At 35.6% G+C, this 11077-nt stretch overlaps 1 protein-coding gene across 1 annotated transcript in view; it reads right to left on the reverse strand.

Moving 5' to 3' along the window:
• The window catches only part of LOC134825886 (F-actin-uncapping protein LRRC16A-like), a 59720-nt gene extending 49290 nt beyond the window's left edge, over window positions 1-10430 (reverse strand). Inside the window, exons 1-12 of the mRNA XM_063838075.1 lie at window positions 10375-10430; window positions 9703-9839; window positions 9346-9405; window positions 8917-9029; window positions 8036-8068; window positions 7240-7411; window positions 6775-6848; window positions 6253-6328; window positions 6061-6149; window positions 5760-5923; window positions 5227-5405; window positions 4975-5087 (exon numbers count right to left, since the gene is read on the reverse strand). Coding sequence (XP_063694145.1) covers window positions 4975-5087; window positions 5227-5405; window positions 5760-5923; window positions 6061-6149; window positions 6253-6328; window positions 6775-6848; window positions 7240-7411; window positions 8036-8068; window positions 8917-9029; window positions 9346-9405; window positions 9703-9839; window positions 10375-10414 — 1250 coding nt within the window. The 5' untranslated portion in view covers window positions 10415-10430. The remainder of the gene's footprint in view (window positions 1-4974; window positions 5088-5226; window positions 5406-5759; window positions 5924-6060; window positions 6150-6252; window positions 6329-6774; window positions 6849-7239; window positions 7412-8035; window positions 8069-8916; window positions 9030-9345; window positions 9406-9702; window positions 9840-10374) is intronic.
• Window positions 10431-11077: the final 647 nt, after the last annotated feature.

Genomic DNA, 11077 nt, shown 5'->3' on the forward strand with positions numbered 1-11077 from the left:
AAGTCTTCTAAAAGTCTCGAGGACTGACTCGTATGTATATTAAGTTGCTGTACTTTAAGACATTTCGATTTTCTCTCATTTTTCAAATCTCTAGAGTACTTCTGCACTGAAATATCAACCTATAGTCAGGGGAAAAGTGGTCGATTTAAGGGTTACGTTGGACATAATTCGCAACAAAGCGATTTCAATGGGAAATGGTCGGGACAGGTCCCAGGAATCATTTCAGAGAGTTTCCAAAATTTCTGACGTCAGCAAAATCCACAATTACCACTTTTTTACCACCTTTTTACCATATTGGGTTTTCGCAAATAAGTCAACTTCTGAATATCTTACAAGATTTTAGTTTAAAGCAGTGTGTTTAGAAAACAAAGAAGAACAACTTTTTCTACGACAACTTTTGAATAGATAAATTATTTAATCAATTAATTAAATAATTAGTAAATTTTCAGAAATGTCAAAAATACATTTCGGACAAAAATGTTCACAATTACGTAAAACGTATGATCAACTGAAAATTTTCACTTTCGATATTTTGAGCTTGTACAATTCTCGATATTTTAAAGAATAACCACCATTTACGACTTGTGAATGTGGTAGAAGGTTCTAGATTGAACCAATGTGTTCAAGACATAAAAGAGATTTGGATTAGATAATTTATTAAAATTAGATAATAAGTAATGCGTTAGGTTTCCTCATTTAGAATGGCTGCTAGACAGCTGCGCCCAATCTAGATCTAGCTACCATGGGAGATGACGAATCAAAACCAATTAAAAAACTGCTTAAACAGATACGACAGTTGCGCCCAATCGATATTGAAATCCCCCAATTATAATAAAAGTAAACTTTATTCAATCCAAAATAGTACGATCATAACGATAGATGCAAAGCTATGAAGAATGGTAAAGATAGGACGGGACCATCGTTCATCAATATCTTAAGTCTTTAATTTTTCAAAAAGTGACTTATTGAGGATAATATGCATTGAAATATTGAATATATGCTTTATTCAGGACGGACTGAAGAACATGGGGGTCAGGAAATCCGAAGAAAATATTTATATAGGATAGGAAAGTTCAAACATCAAACAGAGTTAACCAGTTTAACAATCTAGTTAAGCACAATACTAAGTTGAAAGATATGACGTGTAAATAGTTATTTAATTATACATATACAGTTATTTAAAGGTATTGTACACATTTGAATATTCTACCGTCTAGACACGTCTGTTTATTGCATTTATTTATTTTTACCTGTTATTTAATCTACGTGATGGTGTATGTTCTATTATTCAAGTTAATCAAAATGTTTATAAACGTTTTTAATTTTTAATTTACCTATTATTTAATTGTGATAAATTATCTAATCCAAATCTTTTTTATGTTTTGAACACATTGGTTCAATCTAGAACCTTCAACGACATTCAGAAGTCGTTTTATTAGCGGAGATTAAAAACGTGGTAGATAGTGGTTATTCTTTAAAAATGTCGAGAATTGTACAAGCTCAAAATATTGAAAGTGAAAATTTTCAAAAATGTTATAAAAATTAGTTCATCATACGTTTAACGTAATTGTGAACATTATTGTCCGAAATGTATTTTTGACATTTCTGAAAATTTACTAATTATTTAATTAATTAATTAAATAATTTATCTATTCAAAAGTTGTCGGAGAAAAAGTTGTTCTTCTTTGTTTTCTAAACACACTGCTTTAAACTAGAATCTTCTAAGATATTCGGAAGTTGACTTATTTGAGAAAAGTAAAACCCAATGTGGTAAAAAGGTGGTGAAAAAGTGGTAATTGTGGATTTTGCTGACGTCAGAAATTTCGGAAACTATCTGGAATGATTTCTGGGACCTATCCCGACCATTTCCCATTGAAATCGCTTTGTTGCGAATTATGTCCGACGAAACCCTTAAATCGACCACTTTTCCCCTGACTATAGGTTGATCTTTCAGTGCAGAAGTACTCTAGAGATTTGAAAAATGAGAGAAAATCGAAATGTCTTAGAATACAGCAACTTAATATACATACGAGTCAGTCCTCGAGACTTTTAGAAGACTTATCTACTATGTCCTTTATCATAAATACATTATATCTTTGTATTAAGATCCATTTGCGGCCAAAGTTTGTCCATAAAAATCGGTGTCACCAATTGCGTTTCTGATTTATAATAAAGATTGGCATAAACGATGGTTATTTGTTGCTAACGATCTTGTTAAAATTTAAAATGTTCAACTGTTAACTGAGGGACTTAAAACTGCAGAAACAATGCGATCTACTGACTACTGCCCATTCCTCTATAAAAATGTAATCACGTTTCTAAACCCAACCCTTTTGTAGAGTTGTCAAATCAGAAACTACAAAAAACGATTTCACAGTGTGGTCAGTACGCACTGTACGAACTTTTAAAAGGTGCTGAACTGTACGAATTTTAAAAGCTGTTGACGAATTTTAAGAAACAAATTTTGTTGTTTAATCACTTTCAACCGCAAAAGCGGAAAAGTTAGTTTATGTTCATTCGAATCTCAAACTGTTCAATCAAATTTCTGAGTCGGACACTACAAGTTTAGGTGATACTGATAGCAAAGTTGATGTGACTTATTGCATTGATTTCCGTAATAAAGTGAGAAGTGATTTTCATGCTTACTAATTAAATACTCTAATACTTCAGTTTGATACAATTTGTATCATTTGTCAAAACAAAAAACTTAAACCCCTCATATTTCAAATTATAAGATTTTTTCCCTACTCTTGCCGAAGGCAAAAAGATCGTAGGGAATAAGTAATCGGGTTTAATGACCATTAATGACAATTAATGACCATTAATGACCATTAATGACCATTAATGACCATTAATGACAATTAATGACCATTAATGACAATTAATGACAATTAATGAAAATGTCAGTATTGGCAAAATAAAAAATACTGACATTAATGGTCGTTGCATTCCCCCCGCCCAAGTATAAAGCAGCCTATTATATTCGAAAACACGCATCACACTGTCGTATGAAAGTATGAACTCTCCCTATAGTCCAAACATACAGCAATTTCATTCTGCCCCCCTAGTAAGCTGTAGTATTAGATATCAGGGAATTCACTGCCAAATAATCTAATTATGATTTATGTACCAACACAATGTTATGCGTGTTTTCAAATATTATAGGCGGGTTTATACTTTTGCATTTCAACTGCAATAGTGAAGTCCCGGCCGTAAGCATGGGATAAACTAGTATATATATGTATATACTAGCCCCCATGTATATAAAACTCCACAAAGTAAAGAAACCATTCTCTTAATTTTGCAACAGTTTCCATTGCAACCTTCGGGTCATGAAACTCTTCCTTGTTGCTATCTTTTACTGTTATGTCACGTGGTCAAACAGAACCCCACCTGAGCATGTATGTTGTGGTGAAGTACAGGGTGTTTCAAGACTCTTGTCCAAATTTTGAAAGGCCCTTAAAAACTAACAAATAGGTCAACCAGTTCGATTTTTGTTTTAAATTATAGATAAATTATTACATTTCAAAATATACATCAATTATAATTTCAAATTTGGACACGAATACACCCTGTATTTGGGGAATGTGGTGGGGGAATGTGCTGGAGTTGGACTACGAGTGTTGTAACTGTGATGAGTGCGTTAACGATGAGGTGAACACAGCTGTACAGAACGTAGGACATTGCAAGTGGTTAAAGTAGTAGGATAGTGCCGCTATATATAAGTTAGTTGTTTATTTCACTTTATTGAAATTCATTTTATGGCTATTATAATTATCACTAGTGTAACCCGGCCTTCAGAGAGTTCCAAATTGCAAATTTTCGTACGTATCGATTTTGACTGCTCCTCGAACTGGCTCTCTCTCTTTAATCAGTGTCTCTTTATGGAGAGAGCGCGGTTTTGGCCATATGTTTGCACTATGTTCTGAGACTTAGACATCGTTACTCAACGTCTTGGATGGAGGTGAGAGGTCGACAAGCGATTAAGAATCCTACAGACTACATGATGGATATACTACGATAGGGACAATCACGACATTGGTCAGGACATCGGTAAAGGTTTGGTGACACTACCCAAAATTAAATTTTCTGGGCGGCACCCCCCCCCCTCTTTTTTAAAGTTACCGACTGCTGTTCGGCCAAGCAACTTTTGAAAATTAAAGCCAGATATCAGGCGAGTTTAAGTTATAGAATACCCGATATCAAACTGTCTTTACAAGTCACAAGATGCCGTGTGATTTTAAGATACTTTGTGATTGCATTATTTATTCGAGGAACAAGCACACAATGTGAACATTAACCTCGGTAACAATCATATTCTGATATTACATGATCTGTTTCTAATTTCTGAAAAATTTACCGATTTCAATATTCGTGTGTCTGGAAAACAAAAAACAAGGTAGAAATATTGTTAACTGCACGCAGTTAAGAGACCAGTCTATAGATTGGCCTTTTTTAAAGCTAATTAACGTTTTAATTCTATTTTCATACTGCGTCGAAACTTGACTCATCTTCTTAAAAAGTAAAGGATCCAGGGAGTTCTAGTTTTTCCAGGGTGTGTGAGACACTCTACCATACATCACACGTACCTATTTTAACGTTCCACGTACCTGGTTACGATGCACTGAGGACGATGCACTTGACTTTTTAACCGTACATACCGTAACACATACCGTAACACATACCGTAACACATACCGTAACACATACCGTAACACAAGCTAACTCTATGTAAGATATCTAACGTAACTTTAGACCTAAGAGAGTTTTGATTAATGCAAAGGAAAAGTCTAACGTTTGTCTTTCACGTCAGTTCAAAATTTTCTCCCTTGTATGAGAAACAATGTCGTCAGGACCTGTTCAATGCGTCATGGTCGATACTGCGAAATCCTTATTGGAGGCCAGTCTCCCGCGCCGGGTTGATATAAGATTGAACATTTTCTCTTGATGATGATAGATTCCAGTTTCGCCTGACCTGTTTACTTTGTTGCAACAAGATGCGTTGCCCTTGTTAGCAGAAAACTTGGTGTGAGCCAGATTGAGCTTTTTAAGTTGGCCAACACATCCATGCAGCAGTGGTGTCCAGATCTGATATAACACTTCATTAATTAGTAGAAAGAAACCTGTTCTGCAGATTTGTTACAACGTAAAAATAACCCTCCAGACTTTTACTGATACAAGAAATCTATACCCAGCAATAATTTAAAGATGGTATCGCACAACAAACCGATTCAAGAGGGATGGTAGTCTCAGCAAGAGATAGTTCCTGTAACATAACAAGATGACACAACACGTCAGAGAGACAAGCCCACCCCTCGGGCTTGACATTTGTGCACCGGTCTAGGGTAAGTGAGAGCAGAGATGAGGAGCAGGACTGTTTCAACGAGTCAGTTATCATCTTTAGACCTTGTGGAATGTGTGTGTGTTATTTATAGCTCAGTCAGTTATCATCTTTAGACCTTGTGGAATGTGTGTGTTATTTATAGCTCAGTCAGTTATCATCTTTAGACCTTGTGGAATGTGTGTGTTATTTATAGCTCAGTCAGTATCAGTGATTTGTGCTGTGGATTTGGTTATGTCCTCTCAGGACTAACGAAGTAACGAGCAAACAGCGATCACAGAACCGAGAATTACCAGATGCATCCTCTTGTAATTCATAAAACAGTGTTGTCAATTTTTATACATTATTCACTTGGATTTCACCTCGTTCAATAAGCAAGCAAAGAAAAATCCCGAAACAATCATCTTAAATGATCATACCCTTATCAGTAAATTTGCTGCCAGCAAGGTTGAGGCGTTGCAAACCCGACAACTTGTACAAGATATTGCACATAATGGTCGTCTCCTTGTCATCAAGATTGTTCTCCGACAGGTCGAGAGTGGTAATGTTGAGGTCGGGCGAATTTAACAATTCGAGCGGGTCACTGAAACAATGTACCGAGGTGTTTGAGAGTTCACGGTATGATGTTACATTTCTAAAAATACGAAATTGTAAAATAAGAAAGACGGGGAACAGAAATGGAGAAATCAAATGGGAAAGAAAGCAGAATTAAGGACTTACCCTAACTGTCCGACACCAGAAAGACACACAGTACTGATGGAAGGAGTCGTTTGGCAGGTCGTCAGTATCTTTTGCAGAATTTCACTATTCTGAAACGAAATCGTAACATATTTAGACATCGCTGCATTTTCCGAAATGTGACTGTAAAAGCAAAGCAAAGCAGATATTAAGGTTATATCAGATACTACTTACCATGCGCTTGTCCTTTGTTCGAATTCCCTTAAACCATCCAGTGTATTTGATAGTACTCAGCGTTGCTAGAATTTGGCTGCAATAAATGATATCCAATGGTCAAAACCTATTAAAATTTAAAGGCATACAACAAGTATAACACACGATAGTGATAAAATCAGTGGTCAGACACATAAAAGAACACTGAGCATGACCATACACATATCTTACAAGCAAATCACTCACTGCTCGAGACAAATGCATACAGTCCATAAAAATAGTAGATAAGTAGATGGATACTAGTGTTCACGCAACAAAACACAACCATGTTAGGGCATGCCCTCTATATTATTTTCAAACAATTGCATGACAAGGTCAAAGTCTGTATCACAGACCATAAGGCTCCATATCATGGTAGTGTAAATCAGGTCCTATCTGCCTGGAACTGGGTATCTCCTATAGTGGGACCATCTTGGTAGTTAGTATTTGGTGCACTCTATCCAATAGACACATCGATTCTGTATTAAAAATCATTGAACATACTTATTTGGCAGATGATCGAAGTCTTGAAGGTCAAATATCTTTCTCTGCTGAACATAGTAAACCCTTTCAATGGTCTGAAATTGGGAGAATATTTAATCAATCAATATCCAGTAGTGGTCAATACAAACACAATATCACAACTACAATAATCAATATGCACATCTAGCAGCTATCCTTATCAGTAATCTGTATCCCTAGATCTCCCTAATCTGTATCCTGTAGAAGAATGCATCAAGAAAGTAAATAGCACGTGGTAAGTGAACCCACGCGGGACATGTAGCGCGCGCAAAATGCGCGTTGTTAGCGCCAACAAATTCACGTGTGAAGCGTTAGGATTTCGCGTAGGACGGTTCAAACGTAGTTACCGTGCCATTTTCTAAATAGCAATTCGATTTCACATCCTTGTTTTGTCGGACAGAAAACCCGAAAGTCAGAAACGACAAATTGATATGTGCTTTACATTACCCAAACAACAGAAGGGTCTGGTCTGATATCGTAGTAATCGCAGAACGCCTCGTACGCAGGACGAAATGTCTCCAACAAGGTCATGTCTTCTAATGTCTCCAGCCGACGCTCGACTTTAGCGATCAGCTTTTCTTGTCGTGTTTCGGGGATGATTTTGTAGGTTGTCAAACTCCTGTGCAAGCATTCACATTAAGGTAGCGTAGTGTATATCCGGTATCATACATATTTCTGCTGCATTACAACAAGAATTGCAATAACTAAAAAAAGAGTACAAAAGTAATACGAGAAGGCGAATACGAAAGAATCTCATGAAAATATTGTTTTAAAGGATTATTTTATTTGATCATGCCGCAAGGTTAAACACTGAAAACGTGTACATTACATATAATACAAGTTAGGATAAAACATAAATCAGATTGGGTGAAGATCAATGCAAGGATAAAAAAGTGAAGATTGGTCATTAGTGGGTAATGAGTAATGACCTCAACGTTTTGGTCAGAAAGAAGAAGGAGAAGATTTTAAAGACGTAACAATTTATTGCAGGGTGATCTGTGGTAAAATACCAATAGAAAGAATAATTATCTTCCTCCAAACTATGTTTGAAGAAAAAGGTGACAGAAAGTGAAAAAGAAATGACAAGATTAATAATTTGGCACATGTTATGATCTGTACTTATAGAACATTCCAATGGTATAACATGTAAAAATCAAAAGAGCATGCAAGAACGAACAAATACATAGTACATGGAAAGATATGAAAGTATAACATGTAAAAGCGATAGAAACATGCGACATACCACTTTTTATCGGCAATACTTTCTTCTAGTTTACTGCAACAACAAAACTTGTGAGCACATATATTAAAGTAAAAATAGAGTACAATGGAGTAGCGCTATACAATAAGTACAATAGTACAATGTACAATAGTACTGTATATCTATATCCTGCTTATGTATTGTACATATACCAAGTAATATACACTTACGTAACAGTTCCTTTCTTGAGTTTTGTCATATTCGACTGTGTCGACATATTATACTCAACACGATCACAATCACAAGAAAGGTACTCAATAGACAGTATATCGTTAGTAGTATCTGGGGTATCCTCAACTTATTTAATAGCTTAACACTTATCAAAACTCTCCAATCAATAATCAGGTGTCATCACAGATGTAGAGTGTAGACTGTAGTGGCTAATCAGTGGCTAGAACAGATATTGAGTAATCATAGATTTCAATCTCAGGGACCAGGGTCTATATTGTTTTCAAATTTGTCGAGAGACTCCGGCCCCAAACCCAAGTGACAACGGCCCTTTCTGCAATACTGAATCCTTCATTAATATTCCTAGATTCAGTCCTGTACCCTCAATGTAAAAGTTCTTATGATAGAGCACGAAGCTGTTTTGAGTTGGAAAGGTAAGAAGAATTCCTGGAGTGGACACCGCAGCTATTAATACTCAAATAAGGCTGTTCTTAATAATTGATATTATAAATGATTAAAAATTTCATAAACGTTTTCAATAAGTTCACAAATTCCGACTATACATTATACAACTGCCCCTTTGGCCCAAACTTGGTCGATAAGAATTGGATAATTGATGTTTTGGGACAGAATGAGAGTCTCCACTCAGTTTTTTAAACAGATTATTATTGAAAGAATTGGGTGAGAAATATTACCTGAGTTCACAAGCAGGGAAGGATATAGAGATAAGAACGAAGAGTTGCACAATAAACCCGTCAATATCAGTACACTCAAGTTGTATCAGCGTCTTGTCTGTACTCAGTGAAATCTGCATGGTTTTTTGACCAAAATGATGAGTATGTCAGATATTCATAATATGATGTTATTAAAATGTCAGATGTTTTGTTGATTGTTGTTATGTTACTTAATGTATTCCTTCTTGACAACAAATCAAGGTTTATCAAGACTAATTTCTCACATCAGCATTTTAGATACGTCACAATCAGTATCTAAATCTCCGGTTATATTGGGGTTATATTATATGAAGGTGCCAACTCTCGAGATTTATTAATCTAAAATAGTGATTTGGTAGCCACCAAATCAGATTCTCATCAATCCAATTTCATAAATTGGTCGTTACTTACGGTGCTGTTGGAGCCGCTGGTGAGACTTTTAATGTTCAGGAAGTTCATGTTGTGTTCCACCTGTTAGTTTAGAAAGTTAATGATAGTTAGTGGGTTTAGAATGCTTTGTATTTAAGTTAGCGGTATCAGAGGGTGGTGGTACTAAAGAGTAAAGAAGCACACATGCAATATAATAATAAGCTTCAGAGAAATTTTAAAGAGCTTAAAATAAAAGTTATACATTTATTTGTTAGCTAATAATTTGTTAGGGAATTAGAGGCACTCTATTAATATAATTTTAATCTCATTTTATTAAGTTATTAGAGGAGACAAAACATGGAAACATTGTGTCGGAGAGATAAGAAGGAATAAACTAACTCTTTTAGTCCGTATGTTGTAGAGGATAACCCTATGCCTGCTAATGGCAGCCACACAAGACTCATGTTTACTTCTGTTTATGTAGGAAACCTGTTTAGCACACAGAACGTCACACTCTACTACCTTCGCTATAAACCCTGGACATTATCTGTTTTAGTAACAATATAAAATCTAGTGAGTTTAAATTTTAGGTCGAAATGTTATCTGATTCGTAGGAACTATTGGAAGTTTCGCTTTCATTGCATTTTTAGTTAGAATTACAGCTGGTGATTCTGAAGAAAGGCTTTATGCCAAATGCAGAACATTCCATAAACCTTCCAGAATATACAATAAAGAGAACACTGAACATGTACGTAATAATACAGTCCTCTTGTACCAAAATGTAACGCTGAGTAGATTCCACAGAGCTCTACACAAAGTTGCGTGTAAAGGAACAATTGCCTCCTAAGTTTCTACTTTTCAGTACTAGTCAATGTGGGATTTCACCAGGTATGGTCTTACAATCTGGCATTACTTTCTACAAACATTCTTATATGCAGGGATGTTATTCTTATACAGAGATGTTATAGGACTACTAGTACTACTACTATGTTATAGGAGAATGGAGATACCAATACGGGCAACATTAATCATGAAGTCCCCACACAGAACAGAGCAATCAAAACAACATACCTCTCAGTTCCTCCCCCTCAAGCAGGGATACATCTGTCATCCTGTAAGTGTGTGTAAGTTAGCTTTAAAACTTGGCAGTTACCATCCTCAACGTCACGTGATGCAAGTATCTTACATTTAAATTATACTGACTTTTTGTTGACTCTTTTAATGGGAACAAATATTTTTCTGACCTATATCATGTATATGTTAATATCATCAAGTAAAACACAGTAAAAATGGGAACTGAATTACTTTAAAACTATTTTAACGGTAAAAATTGAAATACGATGAAACAAAGCTATAAGACGTCATACGATAAAGAAAGCCACAAAAGAAGATAACCTACTCTAAGTTAAAACAAGTGACTCAGTTTTTCTGATAACTTTAATCCATACCATTAATCTTACGATATAGGAAAAAAGTTAATCGGAGATTTTACCAAACTGTACACATCCGACATTCAACCTTTTACCACCCCTGTTCCACTTAGCAAGAGTGTCAGTCCAGTTTGTGTGGAACTGAAGGTGGACGTCATCTTTAGTTGCTCCATAAAATGTAAATCGCTCTTTTTCTGCCCCGTCTTGTACAGTTTCAAGGGGACATTTCAGAAAATCATCAGTTACAGTAGAAGGAATTGTATTGTTCCAGCTCCATTCGAGCCCATGACTGCCACTTTGATTTAAGTTAACGGTGTACACTTTACTTGAATTACAAGTACTCC

This window comes from Bolinopsis microptera, chromosome 1 (genome assembly GCF_026151205.1).
Source record: "Bolinopsis microptera isolate Bmic1 chromosome 1, MBARI_Bmic_1.0, whole genome shotgun sequence".
Taxonomy (NCBI): domain Eukaryota; kingdom Metazoa; phylum Ctenophora; class Tentaculata; order Lobata; family Bolinopsidae; genus Bolinopsis; species Bolinopsis microptera.